General features: G+C 43.0%; 3 protein-coding genes across 17 annotated transcripts in view; 2 read left to right on the top strand and 1 right to left on the bottom strand.

The window, feature by feature from the left end:
* Positions 1 to 362: 362 nt before the first annotated feature.
* On the bottom strand, positions 363 to 10,415 carry UNC50 (unc-50 inner nuclear membrane RNA binding protein). Of its 4 annotated transcripts, none has more exons than XM_077343468.1 (7): positions 10,189 to 10,335; positions 8,123 to 8,307; positions 6,124 to 6,407; positions 3,168 to 3,288; positions 2,147 to 2,286; positions 1,957 to 2,058; positions 363 to 729 (listed from the first exon to the last, which is right to left on the bottom strand). In XM_077343468.1, the coding sequence occupies exons 3-7, from the start codon at positions 6,401 to 6,403 to the stop codon at positions 593 to 595; spliced, it is 780 nt and encodes a 259-aa protein (XP_077199583.1). In that variant the 5' UTR covers positions 6,404 to 6,407; positions 8,123 to 8,307; positions 10,189 to 10,335; the 3' UTR covers positions 363 to 592. The 4 variants fall into 4 exon arrangements, with proteins under 4 accessions (XP_077199583.1, XP_077199585.1, XP_077199586.1 ...); XM_077343470.1 differs by having other exon boundaries at positions 8,123 to 8,302; positions 10,189 to 10,334; XM_077343471.1 differs by lacking the exon at positions 8,123 to 8,307 and having other exon boundaries at positions 10,288 to 10,415.
* A 4-nt stretch (positions 10,416 to 10,419) lies between these two features.
* On the top strand, positions 10,420 to 14,576 carry COA5 (cytochrome c oxidase assembly factor 5). Its single transcript, XM_077343472.1, has 3 exons — positions 10,420 to 10,631; positions 11,831 to 11,914; positions 14,287 to 14,576. The coding sequence occupies exons 1-3, from the start codon at positions 10,530 to 10,532 to the stop codon at positions 14,326 to 14,328; spliced, it is 228 nt and encodes a 75-aa protein (XP_077199587.1). The 5' UTR covers positions 10,420 to 10,529; the 3' UTR covers positions 14,329 to 14,576.
* A 5,714-nt stretch (positions 14,577 to 20,290) lies between these two features.
* Positions 20,291 to 21,398, top strand: part of INPP4A (inositol polyphosphate-4-phosphatase type I A) — a 102,163-nt gene continuing 101,055 nt past the window's right edge. For 5 of the 12 annotated variants that reach the window (XR_013232074.1, XM_077343463.1, XM_077343459.1 and 2 more), the window contains exon 1: positions 20,294 to 20,469. The gene's annotated coding sequence lies outside the window, so the exon portion shown is untranslated. Of the gene's footprint in view, positions 20,470 to 21,398 lie in introns of all 12 variants that reach the window. The other 7 variants (XR_013232070.1, XR_013232069.1, XM_077343457.1 and 4 more) reach the window with 3 other exon arrangements.

Below are 21,398 nucleotides of genomic sequence, written 5' to 3'. Positions count from 1 at the left end.
GTGAAATAATAGAATTATAACTACTGAAATCAGTCTTTCTCCTGGAATTGGCATTTTATTTTAATTCTTTGAACTCTGGCTTGCCAAATTCCATGAGAGGACAGATTCTACAACAGCCAACTCCTCAGACTTAGAATCATGTCATCCTGGAGCAGTCCCTGGGAAACCATTGATTGTTTTCCATGTTTGTTCAGCATCAGGAGCTGTGCCGCCCATCGAGGCTGTCTCCTCTCCCCTCTCCTAGTCAGATACATGTAGTCATCCAGAGTATACAACAACTTCTGGACTCAAATATTAAAACTGTGAATACATTCAGTGAAACTGCTGGGGCGGGCATTAGATATTCAGAGTAACGCACCCAATTCAGTTTTTAAAAAAATCTTTATTACAGAAATGTACAGTGTTTTCCATTAGGAAGAGAGCACAGAAGAATAGCTGTAAATAAATTTTTAGAAAACCAAAATCTTTACACACTGATCTACAGTGAGGAGCAGGTATTTACAGAAATTTACAAGAGTGACTCATGCTTACCTATTCTGGGGCAGCCACAAGGAGGTAAGAACAAGCAACCCATTTTGTTACAGAGTCCAGTTCATTTCACTCTATACTTGTAGAAAGAACAAAGTGTTTGTGTGAAGTTCCATCCCATTGCTAAGGAGACCAAGTAAAGCAGCAGCAGAAGTGCAAATGGATATAGGAGAACCACGGTGTTCTTCAAGAACGGCAATGCTGGAAGAAAAAGAGCTTCAAGCTCAGAATGCAAGATGACCCAATACAGATATTAAGATCTGATGAATATAATACTGATCCGTATCTTCTGCTCTTTCTCCAAGTGCCACATTTCCAGAATTGCTTTTCCATATCCCCCCATTAATGTCCATTTTATTTGCTTCTGGCAGAGATGAGATTAAAGGTAATTACAGAGAAGAACAGCAGATATACCCGGCTGTGGGCTTATAACTGTCTTCAAGCTGTGAATGCTACGGCTGCTGCTACTTGTAAGTCCAATTCAAGGAGAGTTGCAAGGGGGCTTAGGCCTTTCTGAGCCATTCAAACAGAGCGGTTCACCTTCATACTTCACCTTTGCTTTCAGGAGTCATGACAAATGCTCTATGCAGCTCTAAACACAGCAAGTGTTTAGGGATCTGTCCCCTTAATCATATTTTGAAGCTGACCAGACCAGTTGAGAACTCTTGATCTGAAACAACTGCTTGTGAGTCAGCATTAAGAGAGGTGGCATCTGATCTGGAGGTTTGATTTCCTACTCCTCCACGTGAAGCCAGCTGGGTGACCTTGGGTCAGCCACAGCTCTCAACCCCACCTACCTCACAGGGTGTCTTCTTGGTGGGAGAGAAGATTACTTTGAGACTCCTTCAAGTAGTGAAAAGTGAGGTACAAAAACCAATTCTTATTCTACACTAATTCTTACTATACCTTAAGCCTACAATATGCAAGCATCCCAGCTAATATAGCAAGTGTAGTTTTAAGTTGGTATCCACTGTTTATTAGCTCCAAGTCTAAGCTTACAGCATGAAAAGTTCCTTTAAGTTACCAAGGCAACATGTAACTTAAAAAGAATTATACCTATCCCCACGTCCAATAGAGCCCCCACAGCGGCTTATCTATCCCACCAGAAATCCAGTGAGGTCTCGATGAGTGACTTGCCCAGGTTAACTCTATGGGCTTCTATGACTGAGTGGAAATTTGAACCGCTTCTAGATCCTTTTCAGATATTAGTTACACTCACCCTGTTACTTTGTTTAGCCAAAGTCATAAAACCTTAGCATTACACGTGATCATGGTTTATGCACACTACATATACTACTAAATACATGCTCTTTCACATGTTATAAATTACATACACTGAATATCTCCAACAGGAGTGTTAAGAAGGACTCTTGAAAATGAGCAAGTCCTCATGTCACTAAAGTGGAAAAGGCTTCAATCATTACTTACCACTATAGCCTAGAAATGTCACGTAGATGTAATAACTGATGGCAATCAGCCACAAAGTATTTCCAACAAAATAGCCAATAAATGAATTCAACACTATTACATCTGCAAGAGAAAATGACAGTGGAGTTCCCATCAGTAGACAGCATGGACACAAAAGTGCTTAAGTTCAGGGTGGGAAAGATTTACTTACAATTAATGAAAAACAGCTGAATGAAATGCAAGATGACAAGAAGAGGATAGAAAGCATTCAAGTGAACATCAAAGGCATATCCCCACTCCACATCATAGTCTCTGCTTTGGTGCTTGACCAAATACTTATTAGAGATAAACCTGTAAGAAGAAAAAAGTGGTTAAAAAGCTAACAACCAAATACTAACCTAGGCAATTTAAATAGAATGCAGCTTCACTCTTTTTAGTACAAATTACAGACAGGGAGCTGGATCTCAAGAACCACAAATGGGATTTGCATTCATAAAAGGGCATCTTTGGATCCAACCTAAAGGAAATTATCTTTAAATTTCCATTCATCTTAAGTTTGTAGTACTTGTATCAAAGCCGTGTTTTTTGCTCGGAGATCTACAATGAAAGACCTCGTATGTAACTGAGGATAACTGAGAACATAAATCAAGTATTATGAACACCTAAGATGCCAGATATTAATCCCTTGTAGTGCTGTAGTCCTGGTACCAGCTCTAGTATCAGGATGGGCTCCTGAATGATGCTGCCAAGGATGGAAAGTAATTTCCAACAACAACGAGACCATTGCTCCTACTAATACTTCCTAAATTAAAATATATTCCAGTATGTTTGCAGATCACAGAAGCAGCATACCAATTCCTATTACATCATGGTTCGGACATGAATTGGGATTCTGTGGGGCATATAAGATTAAATTACAACAAACACAGGACAAGAACAAAAAGTCTCTTGACCCATTACTAGGAGGAGGATGCAGGAAAAAAATGTTTTTCCCAGTAGCCTCTTTCTGGGGAATATATAACTTTCTCATCCACATCCATGCTCCCCCCCCCCCGCAAAAAAAAAAGTTCTGCACATCATGACCCTGTGTGTGCCTTACTGATTTCAGTGGTGCATATTCATATGTGCATGCTTAAGGCTGCACCTCTAAGTCTTGCTTCTCTAGGGGCCATCATTCCATATTCCACAAAATTGAAACAGATGCTGTACCACTTTCATTTAGAGAGACTTACCACATTAAAGTTGCAATTAGGAGGCCAACTCCCACACAGTCTATAAACACAACCCACAGCAGTAGTTTGATTGTTTCAAAAAATCCCATGTCCAATACAAAGCCAAATCCTATTGTGGATACTGAAGGAGGAAGACAAGAAACAGACATGCAATTAGTTCTTGGCACACACAGTGCCCTACTATCAAATGCTGTTCCATTAAGAAATTAGCGGATGACATGTTCTCAATAATATTATTTCACCATCTAAAAATTATTTTGCCTAGTTCAGTGCTTACAGGCATTCCAATCAATGCTTTGATGTCACAGCATTGCCTAGATTGAAGATTATGGATGTTAGACTTAGAACTCTTTTATAGGTTTTAAAATGTTTGTCATCTGTTCCACTTAATATTTCTGGTAAAGCCTAGGAAGAGGAGCTGGTCTCATGGCTTAAGTCCCACTCAGCACTTAACACCCACTCAGGTTGGCTGTCCCACCCCTCAGTGCCTCCAACCGGCTTGCCTGTCCAGTGGTCAGCCAATTACCTTCTGTCCCACACCCTGACCACCCCCTCCTCGGCTCAGAGGCTGCAGATCAGAGCTGCCACTGCTGGTGAGTTCCCGGCGGGCGGGCGAGAAGGGGGAAGCCATCTTCACAGTTCTTCCCCCCCCCATCTAGCGCCCATTGTATTCCTGAATGTAACGAGCTTTGTCTCTAGTGTAACCGTATTACCCTTCTGAAATGGACTGAATTGCCTTTATTTACTTTATTAAAGGCAAGTGCTCTAGCTAGTCAGGATACTTATTGCACAAATAGTGTGTAGTTTCCAGAAAATCTCACTAATGGTAACTTGCAATCCTTTATAATTGTATTGGCTCATACAGCAGCATAAGAAATCTGAACACATTTTTGAAGATTCACTTGTTGAATTGGAAAACTTTGGTCATGGGAACTCGGTTTAAGTGGATTGTTTTTACTACATACATACAGATAACAAGAAATGGGTTATTCGTGGCCATTAATGTGTTTTTGGGTAAAACATGAATAATTGTAAAAAATGTTAAGAATCTTTACTCTCATTTTTAAAAGGTGGGCTAGGCAAGTCATGGTTGCATAGCACTGAAGAAAAGAAAGCCAACCAAAAGGCCATATACCATCAGAAACATGCAAGTTGTTTTCAAGGGCAGCCTTTGGGGCCAATGTGGAAGAAGCCCTAAGGGGAATTAGGGATGGTGTGGACAGGTGACTCCATTCTGGTTTCAGCATACTGACAACTGGTTCCATAGCTGTAAGTAGCCACAGAATCACTTCCTCCTAATCATTCGGCCCTCCCGATAATTGCTGTACTCCAGGTGCAGGCATTATCCCTCAAGCTGGCGTGACTCAGAAAATCAGGTGTTACTACTCTTGGGAGGCTGCACCTAACAGGCTGAAGCCAGTATAAAAAAGGAAGGATGTGGCAGCAAGTAGTCCCCACCAGGAACACAGCTGCCACAGTAGGACGCCCCCAGAAACTAAGAGGGAAATAAGAAGCTATGCTGTTTATGTTGTGAACTTATTTTTTTAAAAGCTTGTTCATACTACAAATGTCTTGTTTCTGTGAGGTTCTCTGACCATTCAAGTCCCTTAAGGAATCCTTGCCTCTGACACTCACAGGAAGGAGTGGTGAGATGGAAAAGCAACTCCCCCCAGGAATTTTAATTGGGGGCATTGGTTGAAATAAAAAATATTTTAATCTCTTATGATGTTATAATTTTAGAGTGTTCTTACCTGCCCTGACTGATACAGAAAGATTGGCTAAAATAAAATTTTTATTATTATAGCCAAGCATGGAGTGTGTGATAGAAAGCCAAATTGGAAGATATAGGGGCTTGGCTGCCAGTATCAGCTTCCTTCTGTAAAAACAAGGGTGGCATACAGGAACACTCAAAAATACTTTATGTGCTCAGATAGGAACACAGCGGGCATCATCCAAGACAGGTAGAGTCCAAGACTTCCAGAGCTTCACCTTTCCCCATTGCTACAATTTCTGCTGTACTGTGTAAACCTCCGAGTCTGTGTTCTTAAACATTCGAACAAGGCCAAAATTTCAACACAGAAACCTGCCTCCCCAGCACACCCTCTTACTCTGCATTTTTTAATCCTCCAATGGCTTGATTTTTAATTTCCTGTGGATGCCAAATCAAACATCCTATGGATGTTTCCATGTGAGGAATCCAGTATTGGAATCCTCCTCACCTGCCATTTTGTGATATGGTCCCATTGTGTGATGTGGCTCCAAGGAGAAGTTTTCCCAGTTTATTTCCCTCTTCTTCCCTCTGCCTTATTATCCAACCTCACTAGCAATTCATGCTGTAGCTCCCCACATTAAAAAAACAATCAAACCCTCTAGCAAACACTAAGGCAGACTCAGAAGGTTGTTAGTTCAAGTTGAGCAATGGGTTCGGGTTCTCAAACTTTTCCTTGTCTCTTTCCATTTTTATAACACCTCCCCACATTTATGCACATGGATGAAGAGATGAGGATGTATCTAGCCTTTCCCTGTTGGTGGGGGGGGGGGAGAAGGTGGTGAAAAATGATAATTCAACATTTTAATGGAGATTAGGAAGAAACAGGTAACATGAGGAATCCAACTGGTAATGCCACACTTAACTTTCATGTATCTTAGAAGAGTATTCAAATAAGTTGTTTTGTACTTAAACAGTACAACCTCTGGTCTGCTTAATCAGAAGTAAGTCCTATTTCAATCACTGGTGCCTACTCCCAGGAAAGGGTAGCTAGGATTGCAGCCACCTTGTCCAATTCCAAACCTGCATACTCAGCAGAGGCTCATGGGAAGGGGCTCATGTAGTCTATGGACATGTGGCGAGCCATGATTTGGCCACCCCTGCTGTAGAGGATCTCATTCAGTGGCTTAATGTTCAACAGAATATTGTTCAATAGAATTAACACTTATGGAACTAAGTTATACCTACCACATAGCCAAATACTTAGCAATACAAGAAAAGCAGGATCATCTCTTGCCCACTGGTCTTTTGTTTGTTTCCTGTAGTGAAAGTTCCTATAAACCTTCTGTGGTGAAGTGAAGAGATACAACATCTGCCACAGAGCAAACTCAAAATCCATCTGTTGAAAGTGGAAGAGTCTTCTCAAGTATTTGTAGCGTTTTGCTCCTGCTGTGTGCCTGGCTGCATCCCTGGAATTTAAAGCTCCATTGCCTTGATTTCGAGAATTAACTGACGTTGTAGGCAACATTTTGCTAAATGAAAAGAGAAGATAATTATAATTTTAAAATTGAGACTTTTTTTTTTAAGCAGCTGCACAGGAGCAAGTATCTCATGTACAGTTCAATCTTATGCAGTTATTTCCGTCTAAGCCAGGGTTATTCAACCAGGGTTTCTTGATGGCCCTGGAAGTGTTTCCCAAATGGGTGGGAGTTAGTTAATTTTTAAATATATTTTGTTAAACTTTTATCATGATATGACCATATATGTTCATGGCAACCTACCCTTCCTCCCAAATAGCCAATGATGGGCCTGGAGGGGTGGGAAGGGGAGGGGCCCTGGGTGGGCATGTTCACAGTTATGCTTCCCAACCACATTCAGCATGATTGCATGAAAGCTGGTCTGAGCCCACTGATTTCACTGATACCCAAGAGGAACTCTGTACAGCAATGGTCCCCAGCACCCGGTCTGGGGACTGGGACTGGTCCGTGGATCAGTTGGTACCAGGCCACGGCTCCTCCTCGTCCTCCCCCCCAGCAGGCGGCGGGAGGTCAGGGGCGCCGTCGGGAAAGTAAGTGGAGCAGGGGCTCAGGTGATGGTGACATCCCTCGGCAAAAGACTACCCCCCCCCCCGGCTGCAGCAAAATTGTCAAGTGTTGACCGGTCCTCGGTGATAAAAAGGTTGGGGACCACTGCTGTACAGAACTGAACCATTAAACGTATCATTTGCAAGAAGCAACAAAGCTAACCAAGAAGACTTAAGGTCCTTTTGAACCTAATCTTAAGCATGCTTACTTAGTTGAGCTTGTGACCAAATAACAACTTTGCCCAGTGATGCCACCTGTTTCTAAAAATCCTACCTGAAAACAATATATTGGAATTGTATGGTCTAATGATCTTAACCTTCCGAACCAGGACTTCATAACTGAAATCTGCCATTAACCACATGAGCTTCAAGTTCATGAGTCAACTGGACATCCAAGTGGCATACTGCATACAATGCTGCCATGAGCAAAACTGCTCCTGGGTTATCCCCTTCTCTCGTCTCAGAGTTCCTAATCAGGAGTGGAATGGAGGCCACTAGTAATGAGAACTTGACATAATATTGAAAAGACTGATCACTGGACTTAGAGCCCACCCTCTTCTACCTATAAGAGGCCAACAGTGAGTTCGGTTGCAGACAGTGGGATGGCAGGGAAGGGCTGACCCATGTGAGTAGAAAGGGCATGGGTACTCAACGCAGGGATTGCTGGTGAAGCATTATGAAGAGGTCTTACAGGGCTACAGATTTTGGTCCTGTGGGAGGGAACAGAGCCGTTTGTGACCCCTGCAGATGTCTGGGGGGAGGGAGAAGCACGATTTGCAGGTGTTGGCAGGGTTGCAGCAAAACTTTCAGCTAAGGTTGCAAATATAAGAATACCTGCAAAAAAGTATTGTAATCTATAATAATCATGTTTAAAGACTGGAGGGCAAGAGTGCTTAAGATTGCAATTTGTTAACTTTGCCCTACTATAGCCAATTCCATTTCAAATGCCAATATCAACAGCTGCCAAATGCCCAGTTTCTGCCAATATCAGATGTTTGTTTGATCAATGTAACATAAGTTTGCTTTTCTTTTGTATACTTTGACTTCCTGAACTCCCACAATTCTGCAGGGCTGCAAGAGGGAGCTCCTCTATCAGGCATTTGACTGAGGCTAATCGGACCCAACAACATCTGTGGGTCCCCCCTCCAGACATACCCCAATTACCTGAATGAATCTGACCTCCCTTGGGGTTCTGTTAAAGTTGTTCTTGCTATCAAAATTGTTGTTCAATTGAACCAGTTGTAATATTCTTTCAATTTGCTGAAATTGTTGCAGATGTTATATACTTATATCTATGATGTTCAATGTAAAACAGCCCAGATGTTTCATGAAAACTGCCCTGACCTGTACTGGAAGACGGTATAAAAAACATTAAATAATTGATTAAATAAACAAACAAACAAACTAGGCAGACTTCTGCCTTTATAATGGAAATGATGGGGAGTGGCAACACCATTCCCTACTCTTCTTAATTTTAGATGGCTAATCTCCACAATCAGTTTTTACAATATGTGCTTCCAGTTCTTCCAAAATACAAGCACCAGCACAAATTCTGCATCTATGGATTTTAAAAAAATTCTTTAACACATTTGCAGTCCCTCTTTCTTTCAAGAAGCACAGGCTGTCGTTGAACATGCATGGGGTCATCCCATTTTGTCCTCTATAAAGACATGAGAAATTGAGAGATAAACAACTTGCTCAAGGCCACTAAGTGAATCAAAATCAGCCTCTGTAGTCCAACTTTCTACTGTCCCCAAACACAAGCACATACCCCTCATCAAGGTTCTTGTGATGTTTGTACAAAAGGTTGTATAAAAGCTCACTGTTTTATGAACTTACTTCAACTATCCTCCTCTTTTTTTACTGAGAAACCATCTTTGGTTTCATCTGAGAAACCATCTGAGACCTTAGTTTTCACTTGTACATAAATTATCTGTACCACTTCAGCCTGTAGGTGGGGATCTGAATGCTCTTCCACAAAACACGCCCCTTTCATGTAGGAAGCACTAGTTTTGACATAAAAGCATTTTCTTTCATATGGAGCAGCACAGGATCACGTAAGGGCTCACCTGCAGGCTGAAGGGGCACAGCCAAGATGCAAATCTACTGCATTTGATAGAACCAGGTCTAGGTAAGGACTTGATACAGCTTTTGAATACCAACCTTCACCACCACACAAAGGCTACCCAGAATAAAAATATGAACTACTGAAGAACTAAGTGGCAAGGAATGTCCCCTTGTACATTTATTTAACTTCATCTCTACCCTGCCTTTCTCCCTCAGTGTGAACCCAAAGCATCTTACATCACTCTCCTCTCCACTGTTTTATCCTCATAACAACCCTGTGAGGCAAGTTAGGCTGAGTGTCGGGGACCAGCACAAAGTTAGTCAGCAAGCTTCCATGGGGATTCAAACCAGGATCTTCCAGCTCCCAAACACTGGGTCTCATGAGTCTCTGCAATGTTTCCAAGACAGTTATGGGCAGAAGGTAACTAAGACTGTTGTAGAATCACACTAGCAAACGATGGTGAAGGGGAAGTGGCAAAAGGAAAGCAAATGAGGTATCAGTAAAGGCAACCCAAGGAGTGAGAAGCGGAAAATGTATTCTTGTCTTGCAGCAGCGCTTTGCCTATAGGGTGTAAAATGTACAGGGGAAGAGAGACCTAACCCACCCTGCCTTGTGGAAATGCCCACTCATCCACACCACGAGCAAATATCCAGCAAAGGCCTTTGGGCAAAGCCAAGTGGATTGCCAAGGGGAAGGGGTGTGTGTGAACTGAAGAGGGTTCTTCCGCAAACAAGCACCAATGGATTCAAGGAGGCTGGTCCGCAGGACAGGGCCCACGGGATAGCGACCCACCGTTGTCACACGGTCTTAGACCAGAATACAAAGGATAAAAACATATAAAGGATAAAAACACAATGCTTGTAATACTCAAGCATTTTAAACAGTTTATTGCCTGACTCAACCAGAAAGCCGTCCAAATCGACTCCCACCTCGCCCTAGCCACCTCTGGGTGTATGTGTATGGGGGGGGGGGGAAGCATCGCTAAGGGGCTTTGCTTCCGGCACTGCACACCTTGGTCCTGCTGGGAGGGAGCAGAGCCGCTCGTGACCCTGCAGGTGCCGGATGAGGGGGGGGGGAAGAGGCAGGTGTTTGGGGGCGGAGCTACGAGGATTCTCCGTTCTAGAACTCGACCGCGGAAGCCCCGCCCCTTCTACTCACGCACCGTTGAGGCGCCCTTCCGGCCCCGGCCTTCCCTCAAGGCAAGGGGCGCGCCCACCGCAGGACCCTTCCTCGGCGCCGCAGACCGCCGTCGCCAACTCACCACAGCTGAGCAGCTTTCCTCCCTTCCCCAACTTCCGGTAAGAGCGCCGCACTGCGCAGGCGCAACTCCCGGACTGGGCCACAACGGTGCATGGCGGGTAAATCCCTGTGCGCGTGTTGATGACGACATGGGGGGAAACTTAGTGCAAGATGGCGGCTGGCGTAGCCGAGCGGGTGATCTCTTGTTGTCGACGCTGCGTAGAGTGCTAGTGGGTCGTGGAGAGCGAGTGAGCAGCGGCCGCGATGCCCAAGTATTACGAAGAGAAAGAGAAGGACGAGCGCGCCTGCAGTGGCGTTCGGGAAGACTTGCGGGATTGCCTGTTGGAGAGTGCCTGCATCCGTCAGGTGGGGAAGCGGGGAGGGTGGAAGTGAAGAGGTCGCAGAGGCAGCGCGCCTGCGGGGAGGGGCTACTAAACCCTGGCCCTGGCAGGTGGCTCGAGATGTTAGGACGCTTGGAAGGGGGTCCCATCGAACTCAGTGGAACATTTCTGAGTCGGAGCGCATGATCGATGATTCAGAAACTGGGACTTAATCCTTGGTAGTTGTGGCGCAGAGTGGTAAGGCAGCAGACATGCAGTCTGAAGCTCTGCCCATGATGCTGGGAGTTCGATCCCAGCAGCCGGCTCAAGGTTGACTCAGCCTTCCATCCTTCTGAGGTCGGTAAAATGTGTACACAGCTTGCTGGGGGGTAAACGGTAATGATTGGGGAAGGCACTGGCAAACCACCTCGTATTGAGTCTGCCATGAAAACGCTGGAGGACGTCACCCCAAGGGTCAGACATGATCTGGTGCTTGCACAGGAGATACCTTTACCCTTTATTCTGATTGTGTTGTTCTTTGCTGAGAAGTACTTTCCATGGACTCTCGTAAGCCTTGCTCCCGAATGACTGTGTTCAGTTGCAGCTTAATTTTGAGTAGATGTACATAAAATCAAGCTATAAGAAGGCTAGTTGCAGAGCATGGGATGCAGAGCACCATTGCAAGCAGAAGGCTTTCACCATACACTACAGTGGCCTTTCTGAATTTTTTTACCATGGAGAAACCCCTGAAATGTTCTTCAGGATTTGAGAAACCCCTGAAATGAAGCTAATTTTGCAGAATATGATTGGGAAGCATAGCTGTGCTCATATTCACCCAGGGCCCCTCCCCTCCTGGCCCATCACTGGCCATATTTGGAGAGGAGCCAGATCAATATGACTGTATGTGTTCATATCCTTATCCATTGTTCCTCTTAATATTTGTGAAACAGCCCTGGGGGTGGAGAGTGTCCTGGCTGTCCAAGTTGGCCGCACCCTGATTGGCCCTGCACCTACAGCTCCCTCCCTGGATGCTAGCCACTTTGCTCTCAGACGCTGCAGGAGCCAGAAATACTTTTCTGTCTTGTGTGTGCCCACTGCTTGCTCTGTAGCAAAGAATGTATGAACTGTTTTCCTAGAGACCATAGTACTAAACATGGCCTCTCTGAAAAGAGCAAGCTTATAAAATAATTTCCTTGTTTACTGTGTAAATATGATGCCTGCTTATTTTATTGCATTTTATGACAGGAAGGGAAAACTGCCAAGCAGTGCTTGAAGGAAGGACAGTGCAAAGGTTTATGGGTTTCATTTTTTGAATGCAAAAGATCAATGGTGAGTAGCAAGATTCTGGTGTAAATTATTCCCTTTAAAACCAATAACAACAAATCAAAGAGATCTTATGGAATAATGGTATTTTGGTTTTGTTAAATCTGAAAAATATTTCTTGTTTTTATGAATACTGTAACCTGCCCTTCCGATGATCAGGGCAAGTAACCGCAGTCAGTAAAGCAATAAGGAAAATTATATAGCCCTCAACTGGTTATGGTTTTGATTGAGGGGGGGGGGGTACATTCTTTAGAATAAGTCAATTATCAATTGATGGCAGTGAGACCAGCAATTCTTCCAAGTCTGTCAGGGCTCTAACCATAAGCCAGGAGAAACTGACTTGCAGGCCTGTGGAACTAGTTAAGGTCCTGCAGGTCCCTGGTTTCTCTTGGCAAAGTGTTCCACCAGGTTGGAGCCCTGGCCCTGATCTAGGCCCATTTTATTTCCTTTGGGCTGGGGATCCTCAGCAGGTTTTAGTCTGATGGCTAGAGACACTGTGTAGAGTGTCCCCAACACGTTTAGGGCTTTGAAGGAATTCCCAAACCTTGAACTTGATCTGGCCTCCAATCTGGAGGCAGTGCAGCTGGATGAGCACTGGTGTCATGTGCACTGTCCCCTGGGTCCCCAGGAGGACCTGCACTGCCGCATTCTGAACCTGCTAATGTTTCTGGAGCAGTCTCAAAGGAAGTCCTGTGCAGAGTGACTTGCAGAAATCTAGCCTAGAGGTGACGGATGCATAGATCACTCTGGCTATGTCCAGTGCAGAAAGATAGGGTGCATCATCTCAAAATGTATACAACTCAGTTAAAGAAAATTTAGCTATAATACAAAATGAATCAAAGGAGCATGTAATATTAATGAAAGATGTTCAACTTTTTTTGCCTTTTGAATCTGTTAGATTTAGTTGAGAATATTCATACAGGAAACACTGAAGTATTTGTACAGAGTAATAATTTTCTGAAGTTTTGGAATAGATTGGTTTTAATTGTTAAAAATGAATATATTCTTAAGAAGATGTGGATAGAAAAAATTGTGTCATGATGGATGGGGGTGTGAACAGAAGGATCTGTCTGCTGTAGGGACCCATTGAGACTAGGGGCTTATTTGTACCACTCTTGTCAATGGAAATGTGGCCATCCAGGGTCTAAGCAGGAATCAGATTCTAGAATTTGGCAGCTACCATTTTGTTCCATTAAGATCCAGTAATGGTCCAGATTGTAAACCATTGTTGTGTGAGGTTATCAATCATTCCAGCTATTCAAGGTATTGGTGATGCAGTTAAACAGTGGATTCTTTCTATCTCAACTGAACTCTGGATTTGTTGTATGGGAACCATTCAGAGCCATTCTGTTGGCCTACATGTAATCTGGTTAATTATTTTGATCTTGAGTGTCCAGTGACACCTTTAAGACTAATAAAATCAGAGTCCAGTAGCACTAAGACCAACAAAGATTTATTCAAGGCGTGAGCTTTCGAATGCAAGCACTTCGTCAGACTAAGCATGCTTACACTCGAAAGCTCACGCCTTGAATAAATCTTTGTTGGTCTTAAAGGTGCCACTGGACTCTGATTTTGTTTTGTTGTGCTGCTTCAGACCAACACTGCTACCCACTTGAACCTAATTGGAACAGATATATTTTGAGTTGCTTGCAGTTACAGCAGGTGACCAGTAGGAGAAGCTTTGCTACACTGCTGAGTCTGCTCTTGCCTTCTTTAAAGCTCCCCAACAAGCAGCCCTCCTTGCTAACAACTGAAATCATAAGGAAATAATAAAGATTAAAAATGTACTGTAGCATTTTTTATTTAGTGGAATATTTTACTGACCAAATAATAGGGGATCAGTTGACTGGTAATTTGGCAATATGCTATCCTACAGAAAAAATCCCTGATGTTCTGTGCTAAGAACTCTAGATGAAGAGCACTAAAAGATTTGATTTTCCATTTGCCAGTGGAAATGATCAGCAACACATGCATGCTTGAATCTACTGATCTTGTGCCTGGGTCCTTGTAATGTAGCATCTACCTGTGGACATGTGAGTGTGCTCACAAAGAAAGTAGGGGAGAGATACAAGTTTTAACTGGTCAGATGCACTGAAACCACGTTGTACTCCAGTGCTCCAGGTCAGCATTAATGGCTGATGGGTCTGTGGTTGTGTTACGACACTTTTATGTTTTATTACTCTTTTGTAAACTGTCTTGGTCTTTGGGAATGAGGTAAAAGCCTCTTTGGGATTCATTCAGGAAACCTAATCTAGACACTGCCCACGTTATTGTAATACAGAAAATGAAAAGTTATTTTCATAAGGCATCTGTAGTTAAAAACTGGAAATTGTTGTATAGGAATGTAGTAGTTCTAACTTATTTATTTATTCTTAAAGTTAGATAACAGAGCAAGATTTAGAGGAAGAAAGGGATACTGAAGTCATCCATTAAGAAACGGCAAGCATGAACAACCGTGAATGCACTGATACCTCAACATTAAAAGACTGAACAATTACCTTACTGATGTTTCCCAGACCGTATTACATTTCTGTGCAGATGACTGGTATTTAAGCACTGAATGACTGGACCTGCTGACTATCTGGAGCACTAAAAACAAAAACCAAGACTCAAGTTTGCAGTAGTGGTGGTCATAACCTAATAAAATATTTCTCCATGAGTACTATAATGATTATCAGTTGAGTTGCACTGTCCTAAAGTTATTTTGTTTTTGTAGCTTTACATTTCGATGGGTCTTTCCAGTCACACAGTGTGAAGACCCTATTTGTTTGTCTTCTGTTGAAACGCTCAAGTTCTAAGGTAGTTTGTGCTCCTGAAAGCACAATCCTGGAAGGGATTGGTGTGGCAATTCAAGGTAATTACCATGCTTAGCCACCCAAGGCCCCTAACTGTTGCATGCAACTATGGCTTCATTGGAAGAATAATTGGCACCAGTGATGAAGGGAAATGTACTCATGTTGTTCTGAAGGGAAAATTTGGCTACTATGCTGGAGACTCAAGGTAGCCTTCTTGCTGCCTTTTCCATGTACGCCTGTTAGACACAAATTAGGAATCTCAATGCATGAATGAGACAATGGTGTAGAGAGGAAGGATTTATGTTTGTTAGGCACTGGGATGCTTTTTGGAACAAGCAGGACTGCTACCAAAGAGATGTCCTTCACTTTGTCCTGAAATGGAACCTGGCTGCTGGCACTAAAAATCAAAAAGATGGTAGAGCAGGTTTTAAACTAAATCTAGGGTGAAAGCAGGAGACGGAATGGTTTTGTTACTGCTCCAGAAGGAAATTGGTTAGGACTGGCCACTGAAAGGGTAACAAACAGTGCTGACCACCAAGCAATGACTAGAGGCCACAGGAGAAAGGCTGCAGGCCTAACGTGTCTGAGTGGCTATTATCCACAAGGGACAGATGGGGCAGTGATTCTCCATATTCTTGATGCTTGGGGGGGGGGTTAACAGTGCAAGGGCTTCTGCAATTCTTGCCCCACTGGTAGACCTAATGACACCAGGGTTTGGCCACTATGTGACACAGAGTGTTGGACTGGATGGGTGATTGGCCTGATCCAACATGGCTTCTCTTATATTCTTATGGCCCTAAATCTGAAAAAAATTGCATGTCTGGGCACTGGGATTTATTCAGTGGCTATGATAAAGTGGCCACTGTTCAGTTCTGAATAGGTGAAATGCCCTTATTCTGCTCTGGCATTATATTCCTAGACTATTTAATCTATTAAGCCATTCATACATTAGCTTACCCCTTCTCTTCTGAGGAAAGTCACAACCCAGAGAACTGAGTGAGAATGCCTTACCGATGCCGTATAACAGCTGAACTGGGTTCTCCGAGATCCTGTTTAGTGGTTGAGTAGTAACAATTAAAAAACCTAAGTGTTTTAAAATGTTTCTAAAAAGAGATTTAATGTTTTTCGAAAGTGGCCAAGTAAGCTTCCTGAACATTATATTAATGTACCTAATGAAATAGCCCTTGGCCTCCTATTTTTAATTTTTATGGTAATTCCTTTCATGTGATTCTCTTGCTTGAAAGGGAAATTAATATAAATGCAGCTCATGTCATTACTTTTTTTTTTTTAATTAGTAAATTTTATTAATAATACATTTCCATAATAACATAAATCTTGTAGTCTTCCAATATAACATGGTTAAACTTCCAGTAACACTTTATACAACATATTGTATAATTTTTGTACACTGAGACAGATGCAAATAAACAAATTCTGAACCTCCTATTTAAATCTCAACTGAGGATTCCCACTCCAAATTTATATATGTTTCCCCCATATAATTCCAAAATGGTCTCCATTGGTTTTTATACTTTTCTAAGTCTGTGTCCTTAAACAATGCTGTGAGTCTAGCCATTTTTGAAAAATCCAATAATTTCATTTTCCAATCCTCCAGCGATGGGGTCTCCTTTGTTTTCCAAACTTTTGCTACCACCATTCTGGCTGCTGTTATGGCATACAATAACAATATATTCAATTCTTTAGGTATTTCATCTCTCGTTATACCTAATAGAAATAGTTCTGGTTTCTTTTTGAAGTTAACACCCAGCATTTTCTTAAGTTCTACATATATTTTGTTCCAAAATTTAACCATCCTGGGGCAGCTCCACCACATATGGAAAAAGTGGCCTTCATTTATCTTACATTTCCAACATCTCTTGTCAATATCCTGAGACCATTTTGCCAATTTTGATGGAGTTAAGTACCACCTAAAGTACATTTTATAAAAATTTTCCCTCAAATCATACCTATCTGAAAACTTAATTTGTTTCTTCCATAAATGTTCCCAAGTCTCCATATCTATTGGATAGCCTAGATCTTTGGCCCACTTAACCATGACTGATTTAACACTTTCCGTTTCAGTGTCCCACTCTAGTAGCATTTTGTAAGCCTTTGATATAAGTTTCTCATCCTTGTCTATTATCTCTAACTCAAATCTGGATTTCTCAAAACTAAAGCCCGTTGCTTTGTCTCTCTTAAAACATGCATATAACTGGTGGTACTGAAACCATCCATCTACTGCCTCAGACGTTTCTTCCCACCTCAACATTTTAGTACCTTCTTTTGAGTTAGTCAAAATATCTCTGTATCTAATCCACTGCTCTCTCATATTCTTTTCTGGTCTTTTAACTATCTCTTTAGGAGAAATCCAAAGTGGGGTATACCTCTCTAACCTAACTTTATATCTATTCCATGTCTGCAGTAAGGCTCTTCTTACAAAATGATTCTTAAAATCTTTATGTATCCTCTCTTTATCATGCCACATGTAAGCATGCCATCCAAATCGTCTATCAAAACCCTCAAGATCTAATAGTCTGGTATCCTGCAATGTCACCCATTCTTTAGTCCAAACTAATTTAACAGCCTCATGATATAGATATAGGTTTGGAAGAGATAGCCCCCCTCTTTCCTTTGAGTCTGATAAGATTCTATAACTAATTCTTGGTCTCTTCCCTGCCCAAACAAAATTTTGAATATCTTTCTGCCATTTTAAAAAACAATTTTTCTTAATTATAATCGGGATTGATTGAAATAAATACATCATCCTTGGCAACACATTCATTTTTATAGCTGAAATCCTTCCTAACAGAGAGAGGTTAAGTTTATTCCATAAAATTAGATCTTTCTTAATATCCTCCCATACTTTCTCATAATTATTACGGAATAGTGTTATATTTTGATTAGTCAACCAGATACCCAAATATTTTACCTTTTTTTCACATCTCAAATCACTCATCTGCTGTAAATTTACCACTTCTTCATGCTTCATATTTTTAACCAATAATTTCGTTTTACTTTTATTCATCTTAAATCCTGCTACCTGACCAAAGTCCTTAATAACTTCCAACATTTCATTCATATTGTTTAAAGGATCCTCTAAAAAGAAGACCACATCATCAGCAAATGCTCTCAATTTATATTCCTGCTGACCAATTTTAGTGCCCTTAATCCCTTGTTCAGATCTAACTTTGTTACATAATACCTCAAGAACTAATATAAAAAGTAGGGGTGAGAGTGGACACCCTTGCCTTGTCCCTCTATATATTCTAAATTCTTCTGATAACTCACTATTTATTATAATTCTTGCCTTTTGATCTAGGTAAATTGATCTTATACTCTTCAAAAACTGTTCCCCCATCTGCATCTTTTCACAAACTTGCATCATAAAATACCAAGAAATATTGTCAAATGCTTTTTCAGCATCAACAAAAATTAAAGCCACCTTCTTTTCGCAATGTTTCTCATAATATTCAAGGATGTCTAGTACTACTCTCATATTATCTTTAACATTTCTCTTTGGTAAGAAGCCCGCCTTCATTACTAATTTGCTAGTCTTTAAGAATCTGTCTTTAAAAAACTGATCGCACAGTTTCTGTTGAAGACTAAATTAACAGAATTCTGATGTCTTCATACTGCCTGACTATAACATCTATGCACATGAAACTCTCAGAACTTGGCTGGTACGGATATGGCTAAAGTGCGTTGTTGTCTGTGTGGTGCCTAATTGGTTGTAGCAAAATTTACTGGCTTCAGGATCACTATGGAATACAGAGTAAGCCCCAAAAGAATACAGGAAATAGGTATTTATATTTATTTTATTTACTGTATTTATATACTGCCCTCTCTGAAGACTCAGGGTGGTTTACATAAAACAGGAATGATACAGGTAAGTCAATTTGTAATAATAATTTCTAAACAATAAACAACATTGTAGAACGATAGAATACTGGGGAGAACATTGATCAACTCATACTGAAGGCCCAGTGGGTTGGGCGGATCTGTAGTGATTGTCATCAGAGGGAGGCTTGGGGGACAATGGGAAGCAGTGGTTCAGGTCAACTTCAACCAAATGCCTTGTGGAGGAGCTCCCTTTTGCAGGCCCTGTGGAACTGTTTTGAATGTCTAGACTTTTTTCTCTGCTGACACTCCTTGGGGACTACCACCTGCAATGACTTATCTCTGCACAATATTTTTTATTTTTGACATCACAGTCAAGTTTTTTTTAAAGAATTCCAAAACAAAAATATGCAATTTACGATACAATATTGATCACATTATTATATTTATTATATATTTTTACTCCGCCATTCTCAGCCAAGCTGGTTCATGGTGGCTCACAACATAGTAAAAATATTTTAAAACCCATAAAATACAATCTAACAGATAAAAACAGCAAGATGGCGATCACACAATCCCCCATTTTCCCCTTTTTTTCCTCATTGCATCTTTTCCTGGCTATGTCAATCAGATGTAGATCAGATGTAAACTGGGGGCGATGGCAAGCCCCTTCCTGGTGGGGGTCCCAATTATTTTCAATGTAACGCAACACCCTTAAGAAGCTTAATACAGTATTACAGCCGTATTAGATTAGTATGACCGTATTAGAAATGAGAAAAGGAGTGTGTTTTAATAACACCACAGTTAAAGGGTTTTTTAAATTTGCATCTGTTTAGGTCACACTCCTATTTGAACCGAAGTATCATTCATATTGCTTTGTTCCTGAAGATTTATCTGAAAGCAAGCTTTCAAGGAGTTCAAAGCTATAGAAAACAAGATTATAATTCAAAACAGATTGGTTGCTACTTTTGTTACTGATGGATCTATAAATGTGTCATTCTTAACATACACCTATTCTATATATGAGATTGTGATGTAGCCTTTATTGTTTGACCTTTGCAAGAATGGAATAAAGTGTTCTTAGTGGCAGATACTGCAGAATACCAGTGTCGAATATAATTGAATATAAATTATTACAGTTCTGTGGCATCAGTGCTGGAAACTTCCTCAGCCAAGTTACACCATTCTAAGTACGTTGTCTTCGTTGTCTTTAGTAGACCTGGGTTTAGGCGCTTTTAATCTGAAGAAAGGCTCTTGGCGTTTTCTCTGGTCAAATAAGTCCCAAAAGCACCACCCAAACATCTACCTGTCCCCGCCCGCCCCCCGTGTAAAGGAGATGCTAACTCACCCCAAGAGGCGGCCAAGTGGATGTGTTAACAGTCCTGCGTTTGTGAAGAAGAGTTCTGATCTGAAATTTTGCTTAACGGAAATGCCCATTTTCCCAACGCCCCTTCTAACTGGAGGACGTGGAAGAAGTGATAACAATGCCTGCAGTTATGCGCGCGAGGCAGAACGGAGTTTCGGGATTGCCTGGGTCTTGGGAGAGAGGTCGAGCCGGACCAGCCATCCCGCCCTGCTTGGGGGGCGCGGCCAAGACGACCTGGGCGCGGGGACGTCCCTTTCCCGGGAAGGCGGGGCGGGGCTGCAGTGGCGGCCGCTGTCCAGTAGGGGAGCGCGTGCGCCGGAGGAGGAGCCGGCGTGGTTTGTGGCGTCATAGCAGCCGGCGGCGTCGGAGCGGGTTGGGGCGCCGGGGCTGCTGCGGCGGGAGCTGCCCTGGGGCGTGGGGAGCAGCCGCAGCGGGGAGGAGGGGCTGCAGTGGCTCCCCGGGCCCGAAGCGGGAGGGGCAGGTCGGCCTCCGCCCGGCATGCGCTGCAGGGCTCGGTGAGCGGAGCGGAGCGGGGCTCACCTGGACCCCCCGGCAGCCGCGAGGTAAGCAAGAGGGCTCTCCCGCCGCCCCGCGCTGGGTGGCCTCTCTGCAGGGAGCGGAGGAGAGGGCAGCCCCCCCCCCCCCAACCCCGGGCTGGGGCTGGCAGGAGCGGCGGCCTTTGGTGCCGAGCGCGGAGCTGTCCCTGCGGGAGGAGGCTGAGCACGTCTTCGGCTCCCCCGGGCCAGGGGGGCTTCCTCCCGGGTGGGGGTCCCGCTGCATTGGCCGGGCGGCCTCGGCTGGGAGCGCGGGCGCGCTGTCGGGGGCATCTGCGAATGACAACAGAAGAGCGGGCGCTGAGGGCGGATTCGCTGCTCGCGCTGGGGTCGAGGCGCTGCTTTGGTGCGATGCAGAAACTTGAGGGGGCCCGTTTGGCAGGGGAAGGAGCCGCCTTCGGTGGTGCCAGGGCAGGGTCACGGCATCCCGCTGCCACTTAGGGCATTTGGGGGGTGGGGTGGATGGATGTGCCTTGTAGCTGCTGGGCTCCTTGTAAACCCGAACAGTCGCTGGAATGAATCGTCTGTGAGGTTGTGTATTTACTACTGCTTGCTGTACGCTAAGACAGATGTTCATCCATTTTGAACAGGCCTTCAGGAAGAGTCTTGTGATGACACTGAAAGATGCTTTTGGTCAATGCTTGTTAAAATTGCTGATTTTCTGTTGGTGGGCACGGATGGGTATGCTTGGGATTGCTCTAGAAACATTGTCCAAAAGAGAAAGCGCATTGTTTTTGTCTATGCATTGAAATATACTAAGTGATCAAGGGTAAGCTTTAAAAATGCACAACAAATATGTTTCCAAAAACACTCCATGACGCATGCATAACCACTGCCATTTGATACTTGGCTTCCTTTCCCACAATTTTGGCTCTTTTTCCTTTTTCATCATTTTGACTCCTTTTTTAGTCTATTTACTCTGTCTTTCCTTTCCACAA

Source organism: Paroedura picta, chromosome 6, assembly GCF_049243985.1.
Source record: "Paroedura picta isolate Pp20150507F chromosome 6, Ppicta_v3.0, whole genome shotgun sequence".
In the NCBI taxonomy this organism is placed as follows: domain Eukaryota; kingdom Metazoa; phylum Chordata; class Lepidosauria; order Squamata; family Gekkonidae; genus Paroedura; species Paroedura picta.
Note: the sequence above shows the minus strand (reverse complement) of the source record. Positions and strands in the feature narration are given on the sequence as shown.